We start from the raw sequence: 17,928 nt of genomic DNA, 5'->3' as shown, positions 1-17,928 counted from the left end.
CAATTGGTCATTTTATTTCTTTGGTGGATTGTAGGCAAAATAATAATGCTCAGTCTCTAATTCTGCGATAAGGGTTTCTGCAGGGCTTTGACATTTGGCAGTGTAAAAAGGAAAATCCATCAATTCCAAAGTGCTGCCATCATGAAGAGTCTGGATTTCTAACAAAGTGGCAACATATTTCCATCTGCTGTGGAAGACTTCAACATTATGGGGACCGAGGTAGATCAAATGCTCAGTTCACACATTTTACAATGATCAGCTGAACTGCTTTAACATGATTAAATTGAAATTAACCACTTCTGAAGCACCATTCATTTCCTTAATTCAACAGCATATTCAAAAATCACAACCATTAAATGCTTCAACAGCAGTGAATAGAAGGTGCAATACCATTCCTGAAACAAATTAAGTTTTAAAACTTTTGCTTAATAAATAGTTCAAAAATCAGAATCTAGAATCAGATGCATCATGGTATATACAAACATTAGCATTAAAAACAATGAACAGATTGGATATCCCTTTTAGTTTGTGTTGAATGGCTAAAATGTATTAATTTTAAAAAGATACACATTAACGTGGCTTGCAAACATCATAGGAGCTCTGAAAAAGAGATCCTGTAAATTAAACTTCTTTTCAAAAATTCACAAGGTAAGTATGATTATTGAGAGGACCACAGTGGTCTCAAAACTAAAATCCTGTTTATCAAGGTCCTGAAGTAAAATTTGTTTCAACTCTATTTAATTAAACAAATAAAATGTTACTGCAATCTCAGAGTCTACAATAAACTACACATTGTTAAAGCTTACAACTATGACCTAGAATACCATTTTCTAAAAATTAGCATTGTAGGGCTTCACTTCGACATAGAATGGACATTGATACAAAACATGCCTACATTAAAATACCGTCTATTTGCTGTCAGGCTCACATTAATTCCATTAGATACAGCCATCTCACTGCTTCCACAAATTATCCATTCGAGATTAAATTAAGTCTCTCTAACCATGAATTCACAAAACATTTTCAATGTCTAAAATGTTGAAAAGCTTCTACGTTTAAGCATTTTAAAATATTTCCATAAAGAAAAACCTCTTAGGACTTTGATTAAATATGTATTACAATTAGTGAATGAAGGAAAAATATGCTTTGACTTACATTAAATGTGATTAACAGCCTAAACATTCACTGGAAGAAACTAAAAAAAAAATTTGTTTTGTATGCTTACCAGAGATGCTGTTCTGATTGTAGCAAAATGCTCTCGGTTCTTAAGCAGAGAGGCCTGACTATGGAGAGATGCTGTAGGCCGCAGATCAGGCCTGATGTCTTTCTGGCCTGCTTCATCCCTTATGAATACATGGTCCTGCTGAAATGGGATATAACAATACAATGTCAAACTGTGTGCTTTCTCTGCTGGATAGCTTTGTATTTCCTCGACTTTTCTGCAAGAACTATATGAAATGCATAGTTAGCTGTACCAGTCACTGCAGCTGAATAGTGAGATGAATAACCAACACATTGCAGGAGAGGAGTCAGCTGATCAGTAGTGGGATGCTTCTTGAATCACAGGCAGACCTTCAGCTGCACATTTTTTTTGCAACACTTACAAGCTGATTGTTGGGGGAAAATCTACTTGAACTAATATTTTTAATATTTGGTCAACTTTTTCACATCAAAAAACTGAAAATGTATAATTTCTCAAATGTTGCTTAAGCTTTCTATTTAAATATGCAAAATAGCTGACTTTCAAACAAACAACTAGTTTTTAATTTAAATTGTATACCTACAATTATCTGCGTGCAAAATACTAAAGAACATATTATAGTGCTGCTGCACCTCACTACATTTACTACAACCCTCCTTAAAATATTTAACACAACCATAATAAAAGCAAATAAAACTATGAACATTTACTTCAGTAGGAAAGCCTTCAGGTAGAAAGGAAATATTTCCCTAAACATACAAAAGGGCCTTAATATAAAAACGTTTGCTGAAATTTTTAACTCTAACATGGTAAAAGCCACAATTAGGTTGAAATTAAATGACCCGCTGCACAAATTTATGCTTTGTTTCTAAAACAGTAAATTCAGCCTGATTTCCAATTTGGGGTATAAAACAGCAGCAATTATGTAAGATTGTCAGAATGTCGACAGAGTTCAGAATAGTTTTGCGTAATTGAATTTACAAATTTTAATTCCATAATTATAGCTATTGAATGTATTTGAAAGTAAAATGATACACTTCATATCTGAAATGACTCCTGTAATGCAAACTAATTCCATTAAATTTGGCATTAATTATTAAGATATATATTCCCTTCAAAAAGGGAAGCAGTGACTTAATGATGGTTATGTCACTGGATGAGTAATCCAGAACCTCAGGCTAATAGGATCATGGGTTCAAATCCCACCATGGCAGACAGTGAAATGTGAATACAGTAATTGTCGTACAAATCATGGAAATCTGCTATCCTTGTTTGGCTACTGACTTCTGACAGGCGGCAGTGTAGTGGACACTTAACTGTCCTCTGGCCAAGAAATGCTGGTCTGACCAGTGGTGTATGAAGAACAACTGAATAAATAAAATGTGTCACTGCTACTTGAAGATATGGGAATTCCAGAAATGAATATCATGGGAAAGCTAATAATCTTGAAAATGAACATTTTAGTTAAATCAGTGGCTGGATTCATTTCTGACCATTTAATGTGATGGCATTGAGGTGCTTCACTACGGTTTTGTGAAATTAAGAAAAAAGTCACCCCAGCTGCCTATTGTTACAGGTTGATTGGAAAAGGTCTAAACAAAAAGGTGCAAGAGTGGGACTTACGCCTACACCAGCTCTTATATAGATTTTAGAAGTTTCAGAATGTTTTGTCAAATGATAGTTACATTATACGTCCTTGTTTTTAATCAACATTTGGAGTTCTGAAATTCTTGCTGTGAACTCTAAAACTCTTGGTAACGAAGTTTCTTTTGTACATAGACCACTGAATATACTTTCCTGTATAACTATTGTGATGTCTGTGTAAAAAAAACTATTGATTTGAGAGTTTGGAAATGAATTAATGGTATTTCGATTTTGGTCTGCGTGCATGAGGGGGTTTAACAATTAACCTCAATACTTCTGGACCCATGACTTTTCTTTATAAAAGAGAGTGTCCGAGTGGGAAGCTCTCAAGGTGATAATAGAAATTTGTATTGGGGAAGTTTTGCATATGGATAGATTAAATACTGAGGAGCATGAGCTTGTTTTCAGTTTAGAATAAACAGCTGATTTTTTTGCTTAAGGGAAAATCCTTAAGCTTGGAAATCTTATTTCAGTTTGCAGAGGTCTTGGTAGAATTTGAATCTATGAAACAATTTCCCAAGAAAGAAGATAGTTTGGAACTGTGAGGAAATGACTTACCTCAGTGTATAGATTAATGTTTGAAAGTTCCAGACCAGAAGTAGTGCTTGGTTGGAACACCGAAGGGATTATTCAAAGTTGTAATCTGAGTTCAGTTGTGTGAATAATCAAGCAAAAAACTAATAAATTTTCAAGACTGGGAATTCAAAGAACAGTTAATTTAAACAGATAGGATGCGATCAAGAAGGGCATTCTCTTTAGTGTGCAAGTACTTAATGTGATGCTGTTAGAATAGATCAGATGCTATTTTAGAGTGTTTAGAAAACCTTTCAAATTGTATTGTATGTAGATAGCTAACTTTATCTTTTTTCTTGTGCATAATAAACATCTGTTAAAACCAGTATTGCATTCTTGCATTTTAGCGAAAGAACACCTTGTTAAATCTAACTCTTATCAAGTTAGATTTCAATCCAGTAATACTATCAGCTCAGACCATAACACTAAATACTTTTAAGTATCAGGTAATCAATTTTCATCTTAGAAAGGCATTTCAACAAAAGTGAAAGGCATTTCACAATCATTTAATTCTTCACCACAGTACATCATTCATCTCAATTTTTTTTTTTAGCTTTATTGCAATCTTCCTGTGGATTGAGAATGGACTTTGGATTAATTACAAGTCACTAATTTGAATGAAGGAACTGAAGAATAAAAATAAGAAAAGCTAGTTAGTCCACTAAACCCTAATTCTAATTAATCATATACACGTGAAATAAATAGTTTTTAAGAACAGATGCATAACACCATCCTTCTCAAATTAGTGGGCAGATTTTCCAGTCTGGGGGCAATAAACAACTGGGTAAAATTTGGGTCCACTTCGAAAAGCTCTTCCTTGGGATTTCCTGCTGAGTGCCAAACATAAAACTTGCCAATCAGTGCAATTTTACCAGTTTTCAAAAAAAAAAATTAATTGACATATTCCATGTTTCCCATGAGTCAACACATTGGACTCTTTACTTACACCACTGTATCTGCTGAGTTTCTGAAGAGATCTTGGAGTACTTATACCAAAGCTTTAATAAACAATTGTGCTAAGGGATTAAAATCCATATGAATTTAGAAAACTAGACAGTGGATGATGGTGTTTTGCTGATCTGAGGTTACTTCCAAACAATTAATTGTCTTCTAGATTTCCACGAAGTTTCACTTGTCTAAATGTTTCTGGTAATAATTTAACAATTTTATGCAGCGCAGAACACTTTAATGAGATAAATTTTTCAGACTATACTGAAAACCTACCTTCTTGTGGATGACGGAGACATTGGATTGCATGGTGTTATCACCATCATGCATCATTGCGATCTCTGAACTATCATCAAAGACTTCATGCAGACTGTTAACACTGCTATTCTGGCTGCCTGTGCTGATCGACATACTGGGAATGGATTGATTACTTCCCAGGCTATCTACTTTACTACCTAATCCTGCACCATGCTCACTGTCCTGCAAGATAGAGGAAAGCAATGTTAGTACAGGTCAACATGCATTAGTGGTATCATGCATGTGAAAATCACATGTAGTGAACAGTATTTCTCACATTGCACCGAAGTTAAAAAGACCATTAATTAGTAAACGAAATAGGGTTTATACAGTTAGAGCACTAAGCAGAACCCTGATGCCCAAGATCCCAGCAGAGGCATGGGAAAGAGTATTCACAATAGTCACAGAACTTAAAATACTGCAAGAGACTGTAATCCAAGTTTTTAAATCAGACGCCCCGGTGACAAGTGACAGAAGACAGACTCAATAAATTGCAACATTATAAAAAACAAGATTGAGCATCATCAATAAGGGGAAGGCGACAAATAATTTTTCAACAATTTGCTGAATGGGTCCCACAGTTTATTTATCTTAAACTGTACTTTTCACCATCAGCAGAGCAGCAAATTTTGGAAATTTACCTTTGTTTTATGCAATCCAAAATGCTCTACAGGTACAATTTAAGACTAAAAGTAGTCAAACAAGGTAACAAATAATACACATTACTGACAACTGTTCAACTGTTAACAAGCGTGTTAAAAAGTAAAATTCTCTCACATATAGGAACAGGAATCTCATCTTAATACCAGATGAGTAGTTCTCAGCTAGGATGGTGGTAAATCTACTTTTGGCCTTAGTATTCAGAGTGAGGGAGCGTAAAACATAAAAAAGGCTGAGTGCACATTTCTGATCAAATTACTGGAAAAGAGCTATGTGGATTTCAGATACAGATATTTTGAGCCAGGTTCAACAGAATTATTCCCACAGGAGAAACCAAGGATGGACAACCCAGGTAGAGCTACAGCTTAGAAGTGCCCCTTTAGGAGGTTGACGGAAGAAAGAAGTGGTAGCAAGACACTTTAAAATCACTGTTGTTAACTAGTTACGATCAGCTAAGCTGAAATGGCATTCATATAGCTAATTTTGAATTAGCGAACATTTATTGTAGAATCTTACAATATAAACCAGAAAATACAGTAAAACAATTAGAAAGTGTCCTGTCTTATCAGTATTTTTAAAAAAATACACAGCAGAGACACTTGAGAGTTGTGTTCAATCAACATTTCCAAGATGCAAAGGAAATGTTCAAGCATTGCAGTCATTGTACAAAGGGCCACCAAGCTGAAATCTTTTATCAGTCTGTTAAGAAAGTTTTAAAACTCGAAACAATGCCCCTCAGAAACAAAGTTAACATCCTTAAGTCTGGGAAAGACAAATCTAAAATATTATTTGAAGATAAATTACAATTAGAACAACTGATTCAATTAGGAACCAAAGTTAGATTGCTACAACCAATTTCTTGTTCACAGAATTGATAAATTAGAACTTACCCCTCGAAGCAAAGAACTCCAGAATCAGTTACTAATGCTGCAATAGGGAAGAAGTGGGCCTGATGGCATTTTATTGGGTGGATGAATTAAAATGAACCAACTGGCTTTCCACATCCATAATTATCTTCTGATTACATAAGCAGATGTTTAGCTATATGATTTCTATAAAAACTATTTCAGATTGGTCTAAGTCATTGAGAAAGAAATAAGCAACTTTGAATTCAGGCACAAAAACTGCTTTGGAAATTTCGTTTAAAGAGATGGTTCCAAAAAATTTGCAATGCATCAATAATTGTTCAATTTTGCTGAACTAAAGAAATCTGACCCCTTCCCTAAAACTTGATGGTCTTTTGACACTGCAAATTTCACTTGAATAAAAGGTCTGATCCAATAGGTACCCATATTTGCCCAAGTAAATACTCTTCCTTTGTTAGTCTAAAGCTGTGAACAATGCAGTTGAGCCTGATAACATTTCTCAGGTACCCACAAACATGGATTCTAGCTTGAAGTAGCTAATAACACATCAGATGCTGAAATTATGCCTAGATTTCCTGCACTAAAAATGGTGTAAAATAATTCAACTACCTCCACTATCTTCTCAGCTAAAATTCCAATTGAAACTGATTCATTCTTGACATATGTAGCTCGTTACTACAATAAACAGTGAATTACCAACAAAGCTATCAGGAATATACATACATGACACCCTTTGTTTCCATTATTAGGCTAATTCGCATTTCACAAAATTCTATGTTAAACATAAGATGCTACATTTTGGTATGGCCAAATCAGGACGGGACTTATACACTTAATGGTAAGGTCTTGGGGAGTGTTGCTGAACGAAGAGACCTTGAACTGCAGATTAATAGCTCCTTGAAAGTGGAATCATAGAGAGACAGGGCAGTTGTGGTAGCAGCATTTGGCCACTTGCCTTTAATAGGAGTTAGGAGGTCTTGCTGCAATTGGACAGGACACTGGTTAGGCCACTTTTGAAGTACTGCATTTAATTTTGACTCCTTGCTAATAGGAAGGACGTTGTGAAAATTGAAAGGGTTCAGAAAAGATTTACAAGGATGTTGCCAGGGATGGAGGGTTTGAGCTATCAGGAGAAGCTGAATCGGCTGGGACTATTTTCCCTGGAGTGTCGGAGGCTGAGGAGTGACCTTATAGATTTGTAAAATCATGAGGGGCATGGATAGGGTAAATAGATACGGTCTTTTCCTTGGGTTCGGGGGGGGATGCAAAATCAGATGGCAGAAGTTTAGGATGAGAGACAAAAGATGCAAAAGGGACCCAAGGGGGAATTTTTTCCACAGAGGATGGTCATGTGTGGAATAAGATGCCAGAGGAAGAAGCGGCAACGGCTTCTGAATGGGTCAATGAACAGGTAGGGGTTAGAGGCATATAGGCCAAATGGGACAAGATTGATTTAGGGTATCTGGTCGCCATGGACGAGTTGAACTGAAGGGTCTGTTTCCGTGCTGTACATCACTATGACTCTATAACTTCATACATGCACCCAATACTTTAGACTGTTATAAATAAAGATTTCAAGTTTAACAGTTCCTTTTATAATCAGTACCATCAGAACTTTGAAACATTGATAATGCCGTCAAAGAGCCCCCAAGGTAATTTAGCGGACAAATTGCACTTAAAGAGTGCAGCGATAAACCATACAAGTCAGAAAGTCTCAACTCTTTTCTGGAGGTATATAATTGAACTCAATTAATACAGCAATTCAGTATTGTAATTGATTTAAAATGCACATTAACTTCACAGAGCAAAAGTAGCAGCAAAAGACTGGTAGCCAGAGTTTCTAATTATTACTGCAAAAACAAAACGTGTATACAGATGTCAAAAATAGATAACCCCATCTGATGTCCTTCACAAATATTTCTTCAATTCAGTAGTTTGAGTTACATATGAGGAATTGCTATTTGAATTAGAAACCAGAAAGTGATGATAAAATTAAAGCAACAATAACTTCAGGGGGGTAAAAAACCTTTTCACACTCCCTTAGGTTTTAATCTATTACTTAAACCACTTAATTCATCTTACCTCCTCTTCCTCTTGTGATTCAGTCATTGGTCCATTACGAGTTTCTTGAAAAAGAATTTTTTTCATTTTTCTATACTGAAGATTATCCAGCTCTCGAACCGCATCTTTTGTTCTTGAAATAAGGTCACAAAGAACTCTTTGCGGATGCTCCCGGCGAACAAAATCATGCTAAGGTAAACATAGTAAATTATCAACATCCAAAAGGCTAACCAATAGCTTTGCATACAGTACTATCTACAATATATCCAGGATGTAAGAGGGCACAATAAAATAGCTTCTTTTTAATATCATTTAGTAATAAAGACCAGTTTGAAGCAAACATCACTGCAGCATAAATAATAACACTATTGCCATTCGTACACCAAAGTAATCTTAGTGTAGCTAAGCAACTAAACACAACTTCAATGTTTGGAGCAGGATCTTTATTTGTTATGCTTTCCTGAGATAATGGCTCTCAAACTATATGATAAATTTTTAAAAATATGTACTTTCCAGCCAGTGTTAAGTAAAAATTATCCAGTAAGACTGTTACTAGAATATTTGTAGACGCATGTGGGTTATTTGCAGGCATTGCTCAAGTGGATGACTAGAAACCAACCTATGCTACAAATGGACCAATCCATTCTCTCTCATTAATAACATAAGCCAGAATATTAACTTCAAATGGAAAATGTACATTCCTTGAATAGGAGACAAATCTTCATTGGCCCATTAGCATTGAAGGATATTCTTAACATTCACGACTTATATTCTTTCCAGCACCAAGTCAGATCAGCTTCTATATACATTAATTCCAAAGTAGCTACCTGTGGTTGGAGAGAGTAAATCAACTATTTTGGTAGTTGGTAGCATGTGAACAAAACGTATGGCAATACAGATCTTGAATTAAGTCAAATTCTGCTCACCAAAATAAATGAGAATCAGAGTTAGCATAAAGAAACCAAATTCTCCTGTGAAAAGGCAACTGTTGCAAATGAATGATAGAAGATGGCATTAGGACCACCAAATAGTACTTCCTCACAGCAAATGGAGTTGACTTCCAAGTTGGGTTATGGAGTGAATCTTTCAGCTATTTAAGAAAATTGAATTTTGTTGGATGAATTATGAATGGCCAACTGAGTTCCATTTATAGAACATATATAGAACATAGAACAGTACAGCACAGTTTGACCCTCAATGTTGTGCCTCCTGTATTTATTTTGTTTACTGAACTTAAGTTTCAGAGTGGGATGCAATTAAATGCTAAACCATGCAATCAAATGGTATGGGGTGCAAAAATGATACACTGAATTAACTATGCAATCAATAGTATTAAAAATAATGAATGGAAACATTCTAGTCTGGTTGCATCTATGGAGATGGAAACAGTTAACCTTATAGGTCAATAACTTTAAAAGATCAACTCTTCCTGTATAGCTGCGATCAGACCCAAAGTTAGATTTTAGAATCCATTGGACTTTACTTTTATATGTATCCACTGGAATGCTTTAACTTCTCTAGTACACAATAAATGTGTGTGTATATATTACATGTAATCATTTTGTATCAAACCCTTTTCTCATAAATTCAGCATTTTACTGTCCATTTACCAGTTCCATTTTAGGATTTGGAACCAATTTTTCACAGGAAGGAACTTTAGAATAATTACCTTGAATTAGACCTTTCCAATCTGATGTTTCAGACCATAAAGTCATGAGTTCAAAAGGCAGTAATGGCTGCTGCAGGGCTCCAGCCAAATTATTAGAGTTATATTTTCTTTAATAGGACCCAATTCTCAGATTCACTCCCCTCACCCCCATCCTGCTTTCAGTTCTAAGGGCTCATGACTATTTTGAAGCCTCAAAATGGTGGCACGGAGAAAATAATTGAGAAGTATTGCTTTTAAACGCTGCATTTTTATACTAAATCACAGAAGTCAATAAAACACACTGGATAAAGCATAATGAAAATATTTATGGCATCAAGGAATATAATAATTTCAAAGACAACAATTTGCTTATTAAAAAATCAATCTGACAAACCCAATGTCACCCTGTGAACTGATTTATCAGAATTTAGCTTTCATCCATGGGTCGGTATTGAGGAACTTAACAACAGGGCAAAAACAAGATGCTATGAAGTAACTTTAACAGATTCAGAAACTTCGGAAGGTTAGTTGTGCATTTTGTTTTACTTAAAGATGAACTGGCAATGTGGGAAAACTATCATTCATTTAATTTGCATTATACAAAAAGTGAGTTAGTTTAAGGGGATCAGTTAACTCAGTTGACTGGACAGTTGATTTGCAATGTAAACAGTATAGGTTCAACCCCTGCATCAGCTGAGTTTGGCATGAAGGACACTCCTTCCCAACCTGTCCTTGCACCGGAGGTATGATGACTCTTGAGATTAACCATTAACTGTCACTTTCCAATGAGAACACAACCATATGGTCCATTAAGACTATGGTAACTATCTTTAGGGGTATTGATTAAAGTCAGAATACGTTTTCTATTTTTTTATTTGTTACTTGAGAAATGTAGTGGTGAAATCTCCACAATAGAATGGAAAGTCTGAAAAATGTTCAGTGGCACAAGAGAAATAACTCATTCGAACATTTTATTCCCTTATAACGTAAGCTTGCGTTTTATAAGTCTATCATTCACTGGCATTGTATGGTACTTCAGCCAATATACGAACACAGAAACAGCTCAACTAGATCATGCCACAACAAAGATATCTACCTGATATGGAAAATTGCTCAGTTATGTCTTGTGTACAAGCAGCAGGCCAAATCCAATCCAGCCACTGATCATTATCAGCATTATTGAAGTGCTGGAAGAGGTTGTCAATGCTGTGAAGCAGCACAGGCCTATCCACAATCCACTGGTGTTGTTTGGGTTCTGCCAGGGTACTCTGCTCCTGAACTCATACAGCCTTCCTCCAAACATGGACAAAAGAATTGAACTTCAGTGATGACAAAGCCACACTTGACTGAGCGTAACATCAAGGAACCCTAGCAAAACTTGAATCAATGGGTTTTATGGAAAAATGCTCCACTGGTTGGGTTCAACCTGGCACAAAGGAAGATGGTTGCGGCAGTACAAGGTCAGTTGTCATTTCAGCTCCAGGCATCTCTCAGCATAGAATCTGAGGCTGAACTTGGCCGTTTAGCTGCTTCACCAAAGGTCTGCCTTCCAAAAGGTCAGACAATTGCAGATGATTGCACAATGTTGCACCATTTGCGACAACTCAGATACAGAGACAGTCCACATCCAAATGCAGACCTGAACAATAACTTGGCTTCAGCTGACAAATGGAAAGTAACATTCAGGCCATATCCATCTCTAACAACAAAAAAAAATCTATCTATTGCCCCTCAACATTCAGCAGAATTATGGAATCTGTCATGAAAACACCTTTGACCATTGACTAGAAACGGAATTGAACTAGCTATATAAATACCTTGGCAGCAACGGCAGATCAGTGCTTGGTAATCCTACAATGAGCAACTCATCTCCTGACTCTCAAAAGCCTGTCCAAAACTTACAAGGCACATGATAGATGACAGGAGCTTCAACAACACAAACACAGGATAAAGAAGCCCATCTGATTAGCACCATGTTCACAAACATTCACTCCCTCAGCCACCATATAGTAGCAGAAATATACTACAGAAATTCAACAAAACTTCTTACAAAGTACCTTCCAAACCCACAACCCACAAAGACAAGGCAAGCAATTACATTGGAAACACTAGCACCTGCCAGTTTCTCTTAAACCACCATCAATCATTTGGAAATATGTTATTGCTCTCTCACTGTCGCAGGGTCAAAATCTTAGAACCTCAGCATTGTGGGTGCACTTACAGCAAACAAACTGCAGCAATTCTGAGAGGTAGCTTACCACCTTCTCTAGGGCAACTGGGGATGGGTAATAAATGCTAGCCCAACTGGCAAAACACACCTCCCCGGAAGAAAGTAAGAACATTTATGTTTAAAGGATGGTTTGAGACTCTGCTCATTGTTGACATAACTCTGCATGACCATCAATTGCTCATCTGGTCTTCCCCTAATTCCATCTATACTGCTGAGCTCAGCTGCTTCCTATAACCAAACAAATGCCCCTCGCCACACCACTCAAAAGTCAATGAATAGAACATAGAACATTACAGCGCAACACAGGCCCTTCGGCCCTCGATATTGCGCCGCCCTGTCACACTAATCTGAAGCCCATCCCACCTACACTATTCCATGTACGTCCATTTGCCTGTCCAATGACGACTTAAATGCACTTAAACTTGGTGAATCTACTACCGCTGCAGGCAAAGCATTCCATACCCTTACTACTCTGAGTAAAGAAACTACCTCTGACATCTGTCTTATACCCATCGCCCCACACTTTAAAGTTGTGTCCCCTCGTGTTTGCCGTCCCCGTACTTGGAAAAAGGCTCTCCCTGTCCACCCTATCTAACCCTCTGATTATCTTGGATGTCTCTATTAAGTCACCTCTCAACCTCCTTCTCTCTAACGAGAACAGCCTCAGCCTTTCCTCGTAAGACATTCCTTCCATACCAGGCAACATCCTAGTAAATCTCCTCTGCACCCTTTCCAAAGCTTCCACATCCTTCTTATAATGTGGTGACCAGAACTGTACACAATACTCCAAGTGTGACCGTACCAGAGCGTTGTACAGCTGTAGCATAACCTCCTGGTTTCGGAACTCAATCCCTCTATTAATAAAGGCCAAAACACTGTATGCCTTAATAACCCTGTCAATCTGGGTGGCAACTTTCAGGGATCTGTGTACATGGACACAGAGATCTCTCTGCTCATCTGCACTCCCAAGAATCCTACCATTAGCCCAGTACTTTGCATTCCGATTACTCCGGCCAACAAGTGTATCACCTCACAGTTGTCCACATTAAACTCCGTTTGCCACCTCTCAGCCCAGCTCTGTAACCTACTACATCCTTCGTCACTATCCACAATTCCACCGATCTTAGTGTCGTCTGCAAATTTACTAACCCACTGTTCTAAGCTGACACAGGTAATTTATAAAAATGACGAACAGCAGTGGACCCAACACCGACCCTTGCAGTATGCCGCTAATAACTGGACACCAAGATGAACATGTTCCACCAACTACAACCCTCTGTTTTCTTTCAGCAAGCCAATTATTATCCAAACTACTGTTTCTCCCACAATCCCATTCCTCCGCATTTTGTATAATAGCCGAATGTGGGGAACCTTATCGAACGCCTTGCTGAAATCCATATACACCACATCAACCGGTTTACTCTCATCTACCTGTTTGGTCACTTTGTCAAAAAACTCAGTAAGATTCGTTAGGCACAACCTACCCTTCACAAAAGCGTGCTGACTGTCCCTGATCAGATTATTCTTTTCTAGATGGTTATATATCCTCTGTCTTATAACCTTTTCCAACACTTTACCAACAACTGAAGTGAGACTCACTGGTCTGTAATTACCAGAGTTGTCTCTACGACCCTTTTTGAACAAGGGAAACAAATTTGCTATTCTCCAGTCCTCAGGCACTATTCCTGTAGACAATGATGATTTGAAGATCAGTGCCAAAGGCTCAGCAATCTCTTCCCTTGCTTCCCAAAGGATCCTAGGATAGATCCCATCTGGCCCAGGGGACTTGTTATTTTCACACTCTGCAGTATTTCTAATACCGCTTCCTTGTGAACCTCAATCTCTTCTAGTCTAGATGCAAGTATTTCTGTATTTTCCTCACCAACATTTTCATTTTCTATAGTGAACACTGTTGAAAAATATTTATTTAGTGCTTCCCCTATCTCCTCTGACTCCACACATAACTTCCCACTATTATCCTTGATTGGCCCTAATTTAAGTCGTGTCATTCTTTTATTCCTGACATACCTACGGAAAGCCTTAGGGTTAACCCTGATCCTATCCACCAACAACTTCTCACATCCCCTCCTGGCTCTTCTGAGCTCTCTTTTTAGGTCTTTCCTGACTTCCTCACGCGTTCTATATCTTCCTCCCTGCCTGACAGGTACATACTTATCTAGGACACACAGGAGCCTTTCCTTGAATAAGCTCCACATTTTTAATGTGCTCATCCCCTGCAGTTTCCTTCCCCATTCTACTCTTCCTAAATCTTTCCTAATTGCATCATAATTTCCCTTCTCCCAGCTGGAACTCTTGCTAGGTGGAGTACACCTATCACTTTCCATCACTAAAGTAAACCTGAATTGTGATCACTGTCTCCAAAGTGCTCACCTACTTCCAAATCTTCCAGGCTTGTTACCCAGTACTAAATCTAAAGTGGCTTCGCCCCTTGTCGGCCTGTCTACATACTGGTCAGGAAGCCCTCCTGCACACACTGGACAAAAACTGGCCCATCTATAGTACTCGTACTGTAGTGATCCCAGTCAATACTTGGATAGTTGAAGTCCCCCATGATAACTACCCTGCCTCTCTCACTCCTATCCTAGATGATTATAAATCGTATCTCTTATAACCGTTTCCAGCACTTTACCAACATCTGAAGTAAGGCTCACTGGTCTATAATTACCAGGGTTGTCTCTACTCCCCTTCTTGAACAGGGGAACCACATTTGCTATCCTCCAGTCTTCTGGCACTATTCCTGTAGACAATGACGACTTAATGATCAATGCCAAAGGCTCGGCAATCTCCTCCCTGGCTTCCCAGAGGATCCTAGGATAAATCCCATCCGGCCCAGGGGACTTATCTATTTTCACACTCTGCAGGATTTCTAATACCTCTTCCTTGTGAACCTCAATCACACCTAGTCTAGTGGCCTGTATCTCAGTATTCTCCTCGACAACATTGTCGTTTTCTGGAGTGAATACTGTCGAAAAATATTCATTTCGTGCTTCCTCTATCTCCTCTGACTCCACACACAACTTCCCACTACTATCCTTGATTGGTCCTAGTCTTACTTTCGTCATTCTTTTATTCCTTAAATACCTATAGAAAGCCTTAGGGTTTATCCTGATCCTATCCACCAACAACTTCTCATGTCTCCTCCTGGTTCTTCTGAGCTCTCTCTTTAGGTCTTTCCTGGCTACCTTGTAACCCTCAAGTGCCCTAACTGAGCCTTCACATCTCACCCTAACATAAGCCGCCTTCTTCCTCTTGACCAGAGTTTCCACTTCCTTCGTAAACCACGGCTCCTGCGCTCTACAGCTTCCTCCCTGCCTGACAGGTACATACTTATCTAGGACACACAGTGGCTTTGCCTTGAATAAGCTCCACATTTCTAAACAGTTTCCTTCCCCATCCTATGCTTCCTAAATTTTGCCTTTCTCCCAGCTGTAACTCTTGCCCAGTGGTATACACCTATCCCTTTCTATCACTAAAGTTAACATAACCGAATTGTGATCGCTATCACCAAAGTGCTCACCTACATCCAAGTCTACCACCTGGCCGGGCTCATTACCCAGTCCCAAATCTAATATGGCCTCGCCCCTTGTTGGCCTGTCTACATACTGGTCAGGAAGCCCTCCTGCACACACTGGACAAAAACTGACCCATCTATAGTACTCGTGCTATCGTGTTCCCAGTCAATACTTGGAAAGTTGAAGCCCCCATGACAACTACCCTGCCTCTCGCACTCCTATTGAGAATCATCTTTGCTATCCTTTCCTCTACATCTCTGGGACTATTCAGAGGCCTATAGAAACCTCCCAACAGGGTGACCTCTCCTTTCCTGTTTCTAACCTCATGTCTCCGTAATGGCCACAACATCGAAGTTCCAGGTACCAACCCACGCTGCCAGTTCACCCACTTTATTTCGGATGCTTCTCGCATTGAAGTACACACACTTCAAACCAGGTTCTCGCTTGCCGTGTCAGATACTTGATTTGGGAATTCCCTACTCTCATCCTCTTCTGTACCTGTCCTACAATTTTGGTTCCCATCCCCCCGCTGTATTAGTTTAAATCCACCTTAATAGCTTTAGTGAATTTCCCACCCAGGATATTGGTACCTCTCTGGTTTAGATGAAGACCATCATGCTTGTAGAGGTCTCACCTACCCCAAAAAGAGCTCCAATTATCCAAAAACCCAAAACCCTCCCTCCTGCACTATCCCTGTAGCCACTTGTTCAACTCCTTTCTCTCCCTATTCCTCACCTCACTAGCACGTAGCAGCAAACCAGAGAAAACAACTGTTTGTCCTAGCTCTAATCTTCCATCCTAGCTCCTTGAATTTCTGCCTCGAGTCCCCATCTCTCTTCCGACTTATGTCGTTGGTGCCAATGTGGACCACGACTTGGGGCTGCTCTCCCTCCCCCCAAAGGATCCGAAAAACACGATCAGACACATCATGGACCCTGGCACCCGGGAGGCAACACACCAACCGCGAGTCTCTCTCCTCACAGAACCACCTATCTGTCCCCCTAACTATCAAATCCCCAATGACTACTACTCTACTCCTCTTTCCCCTTCCCTTCGAGCAGCAGGTGCCCCTCTGCTTTCCCCTGGTAAGTCATCCCCCAAACAGTATCCAAAACAATATACTTATTGTTGAGGGGAATGGCCACAGGGGATCCCTGCACTGCCTGCCAGTTCCCTTTCTGTCCCCGAACTGTCACTCATCTGTCTTTTATCTGGGGAGTGACTACCTCTCGAAGTCCTGTCAATAACCCCCTCTGCCTCCCAAATGATCCGAAGTTTATCCAACTCCAGCTCCAGTTCCCTAACACGGTTTTCGAGGAGCTGGTGCTGGGTGCACTTCCCACAGATGTAGTCAGCAGAGACACTAGTAGTGACCCTTACTTCCCAAATTCTGCAGGATGATCATTCCACTGCCCTACACTCCATTCCCACTGTTCTAACTCCTGAAGTGACTACTAAAAAAAAGAATGAACTTTGAAACAAAATTATAATACCTGGAATTGTGAATAACAATGACATTTTAAGGAACATTTTAAATTAAATTACTCTTTCAAAAGTGAAAATATTTGCTGGTTAAAGGGAATTAAAAATAATGAAATGCTGTATTGTACCTAAAGTGTACTTGGAATACTGCATCCAGTTCTGGTCGCCCTATTATAGGAAAGATGTGGATGCTTTGGAGAGGGTTCAGAGGAGGTTTACCAGGATGCTGCCTGGACTGGAGGGCTTATCTTGTGAAGAGAGGTCGACTGAGTTCGGACTTTTTTCATTGGAGAAAAGGAGGAGGAGGAGAGGGGACCTAATTGAGGTATACAAGATAATGAGAGACATAGATAGAGTCGATAGTCAGAGACTATTTCCCAGGGCAGAAATGACTAACACGAGGGGTCATAGTTTTAAGCTGGTTGGAGGAAAGTATAGAAGGGATGTCAGAGACAGGTTCTTTACACAGAGTTGAGAGAGCATGGAATGCGTTGCCAGCAGCAGTTGTGCAAGCAAGGTCATTGGGGACATTTAAGAGACTATTGGACATGCATATGGTCACAGAAATTTGAGGGTGCATTCATGAGGATCAGTGGTCGGCACAACATCGTGGGCTGAAGGGCCTGTTCTGTGCTGTCGTGTTCTATGTTCTATGTTTTAAAGTGGTTTCATTACTCTTAACGGTGTTAATCTGTGGTGTTTGTTGCTACTTTTGATGGGCTTTCCCATTGCTTCACCTCCCTTGCACTGCTTTGAATCCACGACAGCAGGGTAAGATGAAAGCA

General features: G+C 39.0%; 1 protein-coding gene across 2 annotated transcripts in view; it reads right to left on the bottom strand.

The window, feature by feature from the left end:
* Positions 1-17,928, bottom strand: part of taok3a (TAO kinase 3a) — a 99,017-nt gene that overhangs the window by 21,531 nt on the left and 59,558 nt on the right. Inside the window, exons 11-13 of one of the 2 annotated variants that reach the window (XM_043715878.1) lie at positions 8,272-8,439; positions 4,643-4,846; positions 1,226-1,363 (exon numbers count right to left, since the gene is read on the bottom strand). In XM_043715878.1, the coding sequence (XP_043571813.1) occupies positions 1,226-1,363; positions 4,643-4,846; positions 8,272-8,439 (510 nt within the window). The remainder of the gene's footprint in view (positions 1-1,225; positions 1,364-4,642; positions 4,847-8,271; positions 8,440-17,928) is intronic. The other variant, XM_043715879.1, reaches the window with a different exon arrangement.

Source organism: Chiloscyllium plagiosum, chromosome 25 (genome assembly GCF_004010195.1).
Source record: "Chiloscyllium plagiosum isolate BGI_BamShark_2017 chromosome 25, ASM401019v2, whole genome shotgun sequence".
In the NCBI taxonomy this organism is placed as follows: Eukaryota; Metazoa; Chordata; class Chondrichthyes; order Orectolobiformes; family Hemiscylliidae; genus Chiloscyllium; species Chiloscyllium plagiosum.
Note: the sequence above shows the minus strand (reverse complement) of the source record. Positions and strands in the feature narration are given on the sequence as shown.